The 11,690-nt window shown below is 45.1% G+C and overlaps 1 protein-coding gene across 5 annotated transcripts in view; it reads left to right on the forward strand.

Moving 5' to 3' along the window:
* KIF3B (kinesin family member 3B) overlaps positions 1-10,002 on the forward strand; it is a 58,121-nt gene extending 48,119 nt beyond the window's left edge. For 4 of the 5 annotated variants that reach the window (XM_077948651.1, XM_077948650.1, XM_077948652.1 and 1 more), the window contains 4 exons: positions 2,096-2,209; positions 2,876-2,981; positions 5,158-5,336; positions 6,220-10,002. In XM_077948651.1, the coding sequence (XP_077804777.1) occupies positions 2,096-2,209; positions 2,876-2,981; positions 5,158-5,336; positions 6,220-6,316 (496 nt within the window). In that variant the 3' untranslated portion in view covers positions 6,317-10,002. 5 annotated transcript variants of the gene reach the window in all.
* Positions 10,003-11,690: the final 1,688 nt, after the last annotated feature.

An 11,690-nucleotide genomic window follows, 5' to 3' on the forward strand; every position in this document is an offset into this window, starting at 1 on the left:
CTCCAGCCTGGGTGACAGAGTGAGACTCTGTCTCCAGAAAAACTAATTAATTAATTAAATGTGTGTGTCGGTCTGTCCTCTTTGTAGGTATGTACATCTAGAAAAAGATCAGGACAAAATATACCAAAATAATAATAGTTATCTCTGGATAGTGAAATTGTGGGTGACTATGTTTTTTACATTTTCTTTTTGTTGTTGTTTTTTGAGACAGAGTATTGCTCTGTTGCCCAGGTTGGAGTGCAGTGGTGCAATCTTGGCTCAGTGAAACCTCTGCCTCCCAGGTTCAAGTGCATTTCTTTTTTTTTTTTTTTTTTTTTTTTGAGACGGAGTCTCGCTCTGTCGCCCAGGCTGGAGTGCAGTGGCGCGATCTCGGCTCACTGCAAGCTCCGCCTCCCGGGTTTACGCCATTCTCCTGCCTCTGCCTCCTGAGTAGCTGGGACTACAGGCGCCCGCCACCTCGCCCGGCTAGTTTTTTGTATTTTTTAGTAGAGACGGGGTTTCAGTATGTTAGCCAGGATGGTCTCGATCTCCTGACCTCGTGATCCACCCATCTCGGCCTCCCAAAGTGCTGGGATTACAGGCTTGAGCCACCGCGCCCGGCCGTTCAAGTGCATTTCATGCCTCAGCCTCCCAAGTAGCTGGGATTACAGGTGCAGGTCAACCACACATGGCTAATTTTTATATTTTTAGTAGAGACAGGGTTTCATCATGTTTATCAGGCTGTTCTCGAACTCCTGACCTCAGGTGATCTGCCTGCCTCAGCCTCCCAAAGCACTGGGATTACAGGTGTAAGCCACTGGGCCCAACCTGTTTTTTACATTTTCTAATGAGTAAATAGGATCATTATAACCAGAAGAAAGCCAAATATGTGTTATAAAAAATATTTCTGAAATGTCAAAATAAAGAGAAAATTTTAGCTCCCCAACATATTGTTTTTTCTAAGGAGTCTATTTTCTTTATTATCTCTCTCTCTCTTTTTTTTTTTTTTTTTTTTGAGACAAAGAGTTTTGCTCTTTGGCCCAGGCTTACTTGGTGCTCTTTGGCATGATCTCGGCTCACTGCAACTTCTGCCCCCCGGATTCAAGCAATTCTCCTGCCTCAGCCTCCTGAGTAGCTGGGATTATAGGTATCCGCCACCATGCCCAGCTAAGTTTTATATTTTTAGTAGAGACGGGGTTTTGCCATGTTGGCCAGGCTGGTCTCGAACTCCTGACCTCAGGCGATCCACTGTCTCGGCCTCCCAAAGTGCTAGGATTACAGGCGTGAGCCACTGTGCCCGGCCTATATCTCTTTTTATATCTTTTGAGTAAACAGTGAGTCAACCTGTTTCCCACAGTACCCTCTACCTCTGTGCTGTTTGCTCTGTGTCCCTTCCATGTTCATTTCCTTTTGGCATTGTTTTGTCCTGAGGCTTTAGAAGAGTAAAGGCAGAGATGTAATGGGAGACAATCATCACCATAGAGAGACACCACTAGTGGGTTCCAGTTTCCTTGTTTGATGTGTTTCCTGGGCACTTGTCAGGCAGAGACTGTTCGTAGGAATGGTCTTCATTCTCAGTGCTCTCAGGGGCTGAAATCCACTCAGTCCTGCTTTTTATCCTGGCCAGTTAGAATGGGAAATTTTCCAGCTTGGACAACAAGCCATGGGATTGGAGTAAGGCAGTTTAATTTATTCTGTTTTTGGCATTTTGGAGGTTAATGACCTTCGTTAGCACCACCAGTGGCCCTCTAAAAGATACTTCAGGTAGCAAATGTTCACTCCAGTATAGCCCAGGCATCACCTCCCTCTTGAGCCTGTTCACATCCTGCCCCTTCCCAGGCAGAAGTGACCTCTCCATATTTCTAAGACAGACCGCTGTCAGTACCTATTATACCTAACAGGGCTGCACCATTACCCTTTGTTTCAGGCAGGAACCAGATGTCATTTGTGTCTGTATCTCAGCTCTTTGTATGATGTTAGGCCCATAGTACCTGCTGAGTAAATGTTTGCTGTGTGCCTTGACTCTTACCTAATTATTCACCATGCATGAGACCAGATAGCTGACACTTCATATGTATTCTGTGTCTGTTTTCACCTGTTATGTGTGCTCTTATAGGCATCTGATTATAGAAAACTTTATCCCTCTGGAAGAAAAAAGTAAAATTATGAATAGAGCCTTCTTTGATGAAGAGGAAGATCATTGGAAACTACATCCTATAACCAGACTGGAGTAAGTCACTATTAACTTTAAGTATATTTTCAAGTATGAGGGGAAAAGAATGAGTGATAACAAGACCCCTCCAGTCAACAAAGGGGTTTGGTAAGAACACAGTTTGGCTTCTTTAAACTCAAAACCCACTGCATTTCTGATTTTGTAGCTGCCATAGATCCACCAGGTAAAAGTGATGATGAGTGTGGTTTTAGGAATTAGGAGACTTTGTCACTAGTGAGTGAGCAAGTGACCTTTCCAAAGTTCCTGCATTTCTGTTTCTCCAGCTGTGAAGTGAACTATGCTAGGTCACAGGAGGGGCAATTCAGAGCTGTTGTCTTTGTGTGTCATTCTGACCCACAGTATTGAGAAGGATTCTCACTCTAAGTCTGGGTCCTGCTGGAAAGATGGGAGACACCTGGCAGGGATGCAGAGGTGGGGGGTATTGACAGCTATGCTTTGTGAATGCCGTCTAAGAACTGGGCGATGATTAAAATTCCTTCTGGCTTAAAAGATGCATGATGCTCTGAATCAGAAAGCAGCTCAAGCAGAAAACAGAAGCAGTTCTCGTCCCACTTATGTCAGCCCGCAGTCCAGGGAGATGCTTGCTTCAGATTCTATCAGAGTCTTCGAGTTCTGGTTCCTCAGGACTCCAGCCAGGGCTTTAACACTGCAGTTCATTTCCAGGAACCAGCAGATGATGAAGCGGCCAGTCTCAGCCGTGGGATATAAGAGACCATTGAGCCAGCACGCGAGAATGTCCATGATGATTCGTCCAGAGGCCCGATACAGGGTGAGAAGATCCTTTTGTAACAAATAATAAATAAGCCAAGCACAGTGACTCACACCTGTAACCCCAGCAGTTTGGGAGGCCGAGGTGGACAGATTGGTGGATCCCAGGAGTTTGAGACCAGCCTGGACAATGTGGCGAAACCCTAACTCTGCTAAAAATACAAAAATTAGCCAGATGTGGTGGTGTGTGCCTGTAGTCCCTGCTACTTGGGAGGCTGAGGTGGGAGGATTACCTGAGCCCAGGAGGCAGAGACTGCATTGAGCTAAGATCATGCCACTGCACTCTAGCCTGGGTGACAGAGTGAGACCCTGTCTCAAAAAATAAATAAGTAAATATAATAAAAATAATAACGAATAGGCCGAGCACAGTGGCTCATGCCTGTAATCCCAGCTCTTTGGGAGGCTGAGGTAGGTGGATCACCTGAGGTCAGGAGTTTGAGACCAGCCTGGCCAACGTGGTGAAACCCCATCTCTACTAAAAACACAAAAATTAGCCGGGCATGGTGGCAGGCACCTGTAATCCCAGCAACTTGAGAGGCTGAGGCAGGAGAATCACTTGAACCCAGGAGGCAGGAGGCGGAGGTTGCAGTGAGCCAAGATTGTGCCACTGCACTCCAGCCTGGCTGGCAGAACGAGACTCCGTCTCAAAAAAAAAAAAAAAAGTACTAGAGAAAGAGTCCAAACATCCTGTCTGTCATGGCCAGTAAATATTAACAATGAGCTTCAAAATGGCTCTGTGGGAAGACTGGAGAGAACACAGATATGTAGTGACAGGAGATGGACCTGTCGTAAAGAACTTCAGGTACTTTCATCTCACAAAATGTGTGTCAGTCATGTAGTCATTTAAAGGGACATCGAGGACTATTTTATGACCCCAAAATAGAAAAATAGAAGCTCTGCCATGAGAGCCTCTACTTTTTAGTTAAATTAAATTAATTTATTTATTTTGAGATGGAATCTCACTGTGTCGCCCAGGCTGGAGTGTAGTGGTGCAATCTATGCTCACTGCAACGCCCGTCTCCTGGATTCAAGCAATTCTGGTGGTTCAGCCTCCCTAGTAGCTGGGATTACAGGCACATGCCGAAACACCCAGCCAAGTTTTGTATTTTTAATAGAGACGGGGTTTCACCATGTTGGCCAGGCTGGTCTTGAATGCCTGACCTCAGGTGATCCACCCGCCTTGGCCTCCCAAAGGACTGGGATTACAGGCATGTGCCAGCCAACACGCCCAGCTAATTTTTGTATTTTTAGTAGAGACGGGGTTTCACCATGTTGGCCAGGCTGCTCTCGAACTCCTGACCGCAGGTGATCCACCTGCCTCGGCCTCCCAAAGTGCTGGGATTACAGGCGTGAGCCACCGCGCAGGCCTTTTTTTTTTTTTTTTTTTTTTTTGAGGCAGGATCTTACTGTGTCACCCAAGCTGGAGTACTGTAGCACAATCATAGTTCACTGTATCCTCAAACTCCTAGGCTCAAGTGATCCTCCTGCCTTGGCCTCCCGAAGCACTGAGATGACTATGTCCAGCTGAGCACTTGCTGTGTTCTGGGCATTGTACTCAGCACTTGACTGCTTTGTCTAATTAAGCTTCCCCATCTCCTCTATGCAGTCAGTCCTGTTGCTTAAAGGTCAGGGAGTGTGGCAAGTGGCTGAACTAGGATACACAATGTATTAAGTTATAGAGTAATTTGTAACAGAAGTATATATGTGAATATAAAATTTGGTGTAAAATATATCGAAATGTAAACTGTTTTTCTCTGGTTGGTGGAAGCACACTCAATATTTTTTTCTTTTTGCTCATCTGTATTTTATAACTATCAATTTATAACTATCAATAGGGAACTTGTATTATTTTTATAGTGAAAGATTTTCACTTGAAATATTTTAAATGTTTCTGAATCTCTCTTGGCAGCCAGAGCCAAACAGAAGATTACGATTAGTTAGCTCTTTGGGTGCCATTCTTCCGGGCTTTGAGTTCTTTAAAAGAAAGAAAGCAAAAGCAAAAAATTAGGTGGGGTTAGCATTGTAAAACTGCATCACTTCTTTTAGGCAGGCACTTTCTTGGTAGGCCCTGAATAACAAGCAGTTTGCACGTCTGTTCTTGGAGGGGCCCTCGATTGCTTGTACTGCCTGTGTCCAGTTGGAGGCTAACCTAGCTGGTGATGGCTCTGCTTCTGCAGGCAGAAAACATTGTGCTGTTAGAGCTGGACATGCCTAGCCGGACCACCAGAGACTATGAGGGTCCAGCCATTGCCCCCAAGGTTCAGGCTGCATTGGATGCGGCTCTGCAGGATGAAGATGAGATACAGGTGGATGCATCATCCTTTGAAAGCACTGCAAATAAGAAATCCAAGGCCAGGTGAGTGGCTTTGTTGATGTGTGTTTAAACAGAACATGTTTGAATAAGGACAAACCAAAGCAAGAATGCTTGTTTATCATGGAATACTTTGCAGAACACACTAGAAAATGTTGCCATATTACTCCTATGTTTACTTATTTATTCTACAAATATTTATAGTTGAGACACTATGCCAGGTATACTGAATACCAGAATACCTAATGTCCCCAGTCCCTTACTATAAGGTGAATGTGTTCTGGTGAAAGAGCAGTCAGTTTTTCAGTTCTCACGAGGTGTCCGGTAGTTCTAAGTGCTTTACAAACATTCTCTTAATGATTTCCTGTAAAAACTTATAAGGTAAATTTTATAATCAGTCCCATTTTATAGACAGGAAAACTGAAACGTAGAGAATTTGAGAAAGTAGCCATCTCCAAGGAAACCCAGCAAGTAAGGGCGAAAGCGATAATTCAAAAATAGGTAATCCAGATCCATAACCCAGGCTCTGGGCCTCCATGCTAAGTTTATCTCACCCATTTGGTGCAAAAGTGGTAATTGTCTTACTACATTCTGGATTAGAAGTTTTAGGAAAACAATTGGGTGCAGAACCAAAATGGAAGAAGTTCTACCTGCAAACTTAATTTTTGTTACCAATCAAGCTTTGGTTTTAAAGGAAGAACAACTGCTAAGCATCAGAATCTCTTCTCTCATATTCCACACCTCTGTTCTGAGGCCATTTTGGCCATGCCCCAAGGTTCAGGCTGTGCCAGTCTAGTGGTTTTACAGTTGAACGTATCATCATTTTTAGGCCATTGAAGAATGGCCTGAAATGAAATGTTAATGACATCTGATGTGTCAGGGACAGAGATGGGGACATGTAATATAAACACGTGTTTGACTTTTGCAGGCCTAAAAGTGGAAGGAAGTCGGGATCCTCCTCCTCTTCCTCAGGAACCCCTGCATCTCAGCTTTATCCACAGTCTCGGGGGCTGGTTCCAAAGTAAAGCCAGCTCCTCCTCTCCCAGGGCGGAAACAGCATTTGCCTTCTGAGAGAAGAGACTAGCAAAAAGCTGCAGAGAGGACTCGGCCCAGACTCAGAACCGTTCCCCTGAGGAGAAGCGATGGCCTCTTTGCAGATCAACCAGCTTAATCTGGTCAAACGTGCTGTTCCTAATCTGGCACTCAGCCCCTCTGGGAAACATCTTTTAATTAGCATCTCAGAAATGCATGGGTAAGGTAAAGTGCGATAGTCCAAGTGGAAAGCAAGAGAATGACCAGTGACCTTGCTTCCTTCCACCTTGCCTTCTTCTCCCCCTTCCCTTGCCCTCCGTTTCTCTCCTCTCTCCTTTTCCGGCCTGTTCTTTACATGGGGCTCCCTTCTTGTTGAACAATAGGGCAGAATCAGGAGTCCCCTTAGCAGGACCACATCTTCGGAGCCTCGGGATAAAATGACAGTGAGATTGAAAAGTGAAAAGCCTAGAACTTGACTAGGTGCCTGTTCTCGTAGGGAGAAATGAGAAATCGCATTTGAATCCAGGCCCCAGGTGGGCACCATCAGCCGTCTTGCCTCCATGCACCTCAGTAAGAAGTGGATCTGCCTTTGGGGCCTGCCCAGTGAGGAAATCTCTTCCAGTTTCTGCTTCTGAAGGATTCAATGTTGGGAGCAATAGAAATAACATTCCCTTTGCCTCCTCGGAGTATTTAGGGAAATAGCTTCTTTAAAACCTCAAAATCGTGACCATCCTGTCGAAGACCTAAGTCTGTAAGCTGGTGCCATGTCCATACACCATATCACTTTACTCTTCATTTGTCACCATTTTTTCCCATGCACGCGTACTCTGAGCATCCTTGTGTGGGCCCATCCTCTGTGTCCAGAGCATGCTGTGGAGTGGGCCTGTTTAGTGTGAGAAAGGAGGCTTGCTCTGCCTTCTCTGATGGGCTGGAGTTGAGGGAAGGAGCTGTATAGTGGCACTTTGGAATTCCCCGTTTTGTTCCATATTGGTATAGAGAGCAGAAGAGTAGCTAGGCAGATGCAGAGATGGAGACATGAGACTCAGTGCAGTGGGTAGGGAAGACATAACAGATGGAAGCAAAGGAATCCTGCCTGCCTTCAGCAGAGAATTCACCGAATCCTAGAACTGTGGCTCCCTCCAGGCAGAGCCTAAGATGTTGGTGAAGAGTAGCTGCGTGATTGAATAGGCTCAAAGGAGAGTTCAGAATTCCCGTTTACATATTAGTAGTTTGGTTTGTAAGTTTTAGTTCCTTGTATTATTGAGATTCAGAGCTTCATTTTATGTTGGTCATTAGGTGAATATTACTCATTTTTCCCCAAGAGAAGCTCATAAGTGTGTGTGGGTGTGAGAGCACGATGGTGCCTGTGGTCTGTGAATGTGTCCATGTGTGTCTGTAAGAGAGACAGAGACCAAGAACTTGCCCAATTTTAGAAATACACTAATGTGCAGTTGTTGCCTTTTGTCTGTCTGTATTAAAGGCCCATTGAATGACTAATCCAGGCTGGAAGCACTCCCATGTGGGTGTCTGAGTCCACGAGCCAAGCCTGAGGGGACAGTATGAGTCTCCAGGTCTGCCACACTGGTGCACCTTGCTGGCACGGTGCTTCAGGAAGGTGGCGACTCAGGTGGGCCTTGAGTTATATTTTAACTCAGCTGCTCAGTTCCCAGGGCACATTTCTGGATCAGAACCCATGGGAAATAGGAGGTACTAAGTGCAATGTCTTAGCATTCTGCAAGATGGAGATCTGTTGTCCAGCGGCTTATCTCCTTTTAGTAACCCTTCTTTCTGAACCCAGGGCCCTTTTCAGCCTTCCCTCATCTTTTCTTGAGATCAAACCTTGCTTCTTTCTTATTTACTAAGAATTTGCCTGTTTGAATAAGAACAAAACGCTAAGGTGGGTAGCCTATGCTGGTTGTCTGCTGGTTACACGTGTCTCTCACACCACATTTCCTCAAAGCTAATCTGAATTCTGTAGGCTAAAAATATTCATGTAGCAAATCTGAGAATTGAAAACTGCAGATAACCGGCCGGGTGTGGTGGCTCACACCTGTAATCCTAGCACTTTGGGAGGCCGAGGTGGGTGGATCACCTGCAGTTAGGACTTCAAGACCAGCCTGGCCAACGTGCTGAAACCCCATCTCTACTAAAAATACAAAAATTTGCCAGGTGTGGTGGTGCATGCCTCTAGTCCTAGCTACTCAGGAGGCTGAGGCAAGAGAATCACTTGAACCTGGGAGGTGGAGGTTGCAGTGAGTCGAGATCACACCACTGCACTCCAACCTGGGCAACACTGAGACTCTGCCTCAAAAAAAAAAAAAAAAAAAAAGAAAGAGAAAGAAAACTGCAGATAACCCTATACGTTAATACTGGTATCTCGAGGTGACTCTTCTGACCAAGGGTGGTTAAGTGACACATAGAACTTTTCTAAGAGAAGACAGACAAGTTGACAGGCCTGTCTTGTACCCAGCTGTGTTTATGTGGTGGTCTGTGGAAACAAAAGAAAAGAAGACTTAGTTGGAAATGAAGCTGTCCCTTTCCAAGCAGTCTCTGGTGCTTTTCTTCTCTAAAAATGGATCCGATAAATATTTGAATAGAGCAGATTGTAGAATGTTGTGCTGCCACCAGAAAGCTGCTGCTTTGGGTTCTGCATTGAGCCAAATATGTAGAGGACCTACCAAGCCCACTGAGGGACCAGGTTTTCATGTCTCTAATCGTACCTAGAATGTTCTGAGCCATCTAAGGGCCTTTATGCCAGAAGCAGCTAGCAAAGCCAGAAAGCGAGTCTAACAGGATCTAAGATGGCCATCAGGAGAAGGAGTTTGAGACTGTGTGTGCAACCCCCAATAGACCCCCTTTTATTCTGATCTGGAGAATGTATCTGGCTTCATATTTTAAAGTCACATGTCTCTCAGACCCCTGGATTCAGAACCCAAGGCCACAAATCATAGGCATGAAGCACTTTCTTAAGACTGACCTAACGCTGGATTATTTCCCGTCTAATGCCTGCATGCTGCTTGAATTGCTCCACCCACACCTCCATGACCAAGGGCGCCAGAGTGCTGCAGCTCAGGCGTGGGCCGCTCTCTGCTTTTCCTGTCTGACTCTGACAAGTCCTCCCTCACTGAATGTAGAATCGTTGCCAAGTTTCTGAGAAGTGTCGATTCCCTGTTAACGTGGATATCAGTTTTGCCTCACATTTCCCACTTGAGGTTGAGGCGTACTGGAGACAACACCTCAGACCATCTGAACCCCATCAGTGGACGAAAATGGGGCGGTTAATATACTCTAAAAGCCATACTAAAAATGCTCTGAGGGAACTGGCTAAGAATAGTGGGCCTGGCGATTGTCTATCACGCAAGGCTTTGTTTTGTGCTGTTCAGAAATCTGTCATCTTTCTGCCTGCCCTTGTTGCCTGAATGAAATGCTTCTGGGGTTATTTATGAAGGAGTGATCCTGGGGCCGGCAGGAAGCAGTGGGCTTTATGGCTCCTTGAAGTTATTACTGATCTCGACCTTCTCTTGGCTACCTTTAGACAAAGAATATGCCAATCAATACTTGGGGCTCTAAGTTTTACAATTGATATTTATTTGTATCATCTCTTTGTCTAGGAATGTAAAAGTGATTCTAAACTAAGATGTGTAATAAAAATCAATCAGATTTATTGTACCTACAAAAAGGTGTCCTCATAAATGACTAAGGCTTTTGAAAATGACATGCACGTGGCTGACATCCTGCCATTTTCAATAGACATTTTAATTGAGTGGGAGTGGGAAAATGAAGATTGAGTGGGGATGCTGGCATTATTTAATATAGCAACAAGGGGCAGGGTGTGGTGGCTCACGCCTGTAATCCCAGCACTTTGGGAGTCTGAGCCTGGTGGATCACTTGACGTCAGGAGTTGGAGACCAGCCTGGCCAACATGGTGAAACCCTGTCTGTACTAAAAATACAAAAAATGAGTGGGACATGGTGGTGTGCGCCTGTCATCCCAGCTACTCGGGAGACTGAGGCAGGAGAATTGCTTGAGGCGGAGATTGCAGTGGGCCAAGATTGCACCACTGCACTTCAGGCTGGGCGACAGAGCAAGACTCCATCTGAAAATAAATAAATAAAAATAAATAAATAAATAATACGGCAACAAGGAAAAGATACATAAAATGAAGAAGGACAGAGTGACAGGTGCTTTTCATGTTTTTCCATAGAGGTTCCTGAGACTGACCTGGGCAACAAGCATGAAATTTCTTTTAACTTTTGTGTTTTGTTTTAAAAATTATTTTAAATTTACTTTTATATGTCATACTTTAAAATATATGTGCCTTTTTTTTTTTTTTCCAGACAGGGCATCACTCTGTTGCCCAGGCTGGAGTGCAGTGGCATGATCATGGCTCTCTGCAGCCTCAGCCTCACAGGCTCAAGTGATCTTCCCACCTCAGCTGGGACTATAGGTGTGCAGCACTATGCCTGGCTAATTTTTTATTTTTTTGTAGAAATGGGGTCTCACTATGTTGCCCAGGCTGGTCTGTGCCTTTTTTAACACAAAAGTATTTTATGTTGTTTACCATAAGGAAAAGAAGATACAAAAAATGGGCCGCACATTGTCTTTTGGATTCCCGTGCTCATAGGCCTGCTGGAGTGACCCTGGGGGCTTGTGCCCGTATGTTGAGAGGTGGGACTGGGTGGAAGGAGCACAGACCCTGGACTCCAAGCTGGGTTTGAATTCTGGTCTTGCCACCACTTACTAGCCATATGACTGGGAGGAATTTAATTGACCTCTCTGAACTTTAGGGCCTTTGTCTGTAAAGCGGAGTGATGATCCCCACTTTGAAGGGCCATTTTGAGGATTAGCGATACATTTAAAGGAGCAAGTACAGTATGTGGATAGAGCAGCCATGAAAAAAATGTGGTTATTGCTGTGATAATGCACTGTGTTTGGAAAATACCATGAATACTTTGTGTCCCAAGAAACTAGAAGTCAGTATTCGACATACCATCTTTAGAAAATCCTAAAGAAAAACTGTTAACCATTTAGTAATTTGTATTGAGTACCTACTCTGTGTCAAGCTATTCTAGGCACTAGATATATAGACGTAACACCAGGAACCTGCCCACATGGAACTTGCACCTTAATGGGGATGGAGGATGGGTAAATGCTTTTTTTTTTTTTTTTTTGAGACGGAGTCTCGCTCTGTCGCCCCGGCTGGAGTGCAGTGGCGCGATCTCGGCTCACTGCAAGCTCCGCCTCCCGGGTTCACGCCATTCTCCTGCCTCAGCCTCCTGAGTAGCTGGGACTACAGGCGCCCGCTAATTGTTTGTATTTTTAGTAGAGACGGGGTTTCACCGTGGTCTCGATCTCCTGACCTTGTGA

This window comes from Macaca mulatta, chromosome 10 (genome assembly GCF_049350105.2).
Source record: "Macaca mulatta isolate MMU2019108-1 chromosome 10, T2T-MMU8v2.0, whole genome shotgun sequence".
NCBI lineage: Eukaryota > Metazoa > Chordata > Mammalia > Primates > Cercopithecidae > Macaca > Macaca mulatta.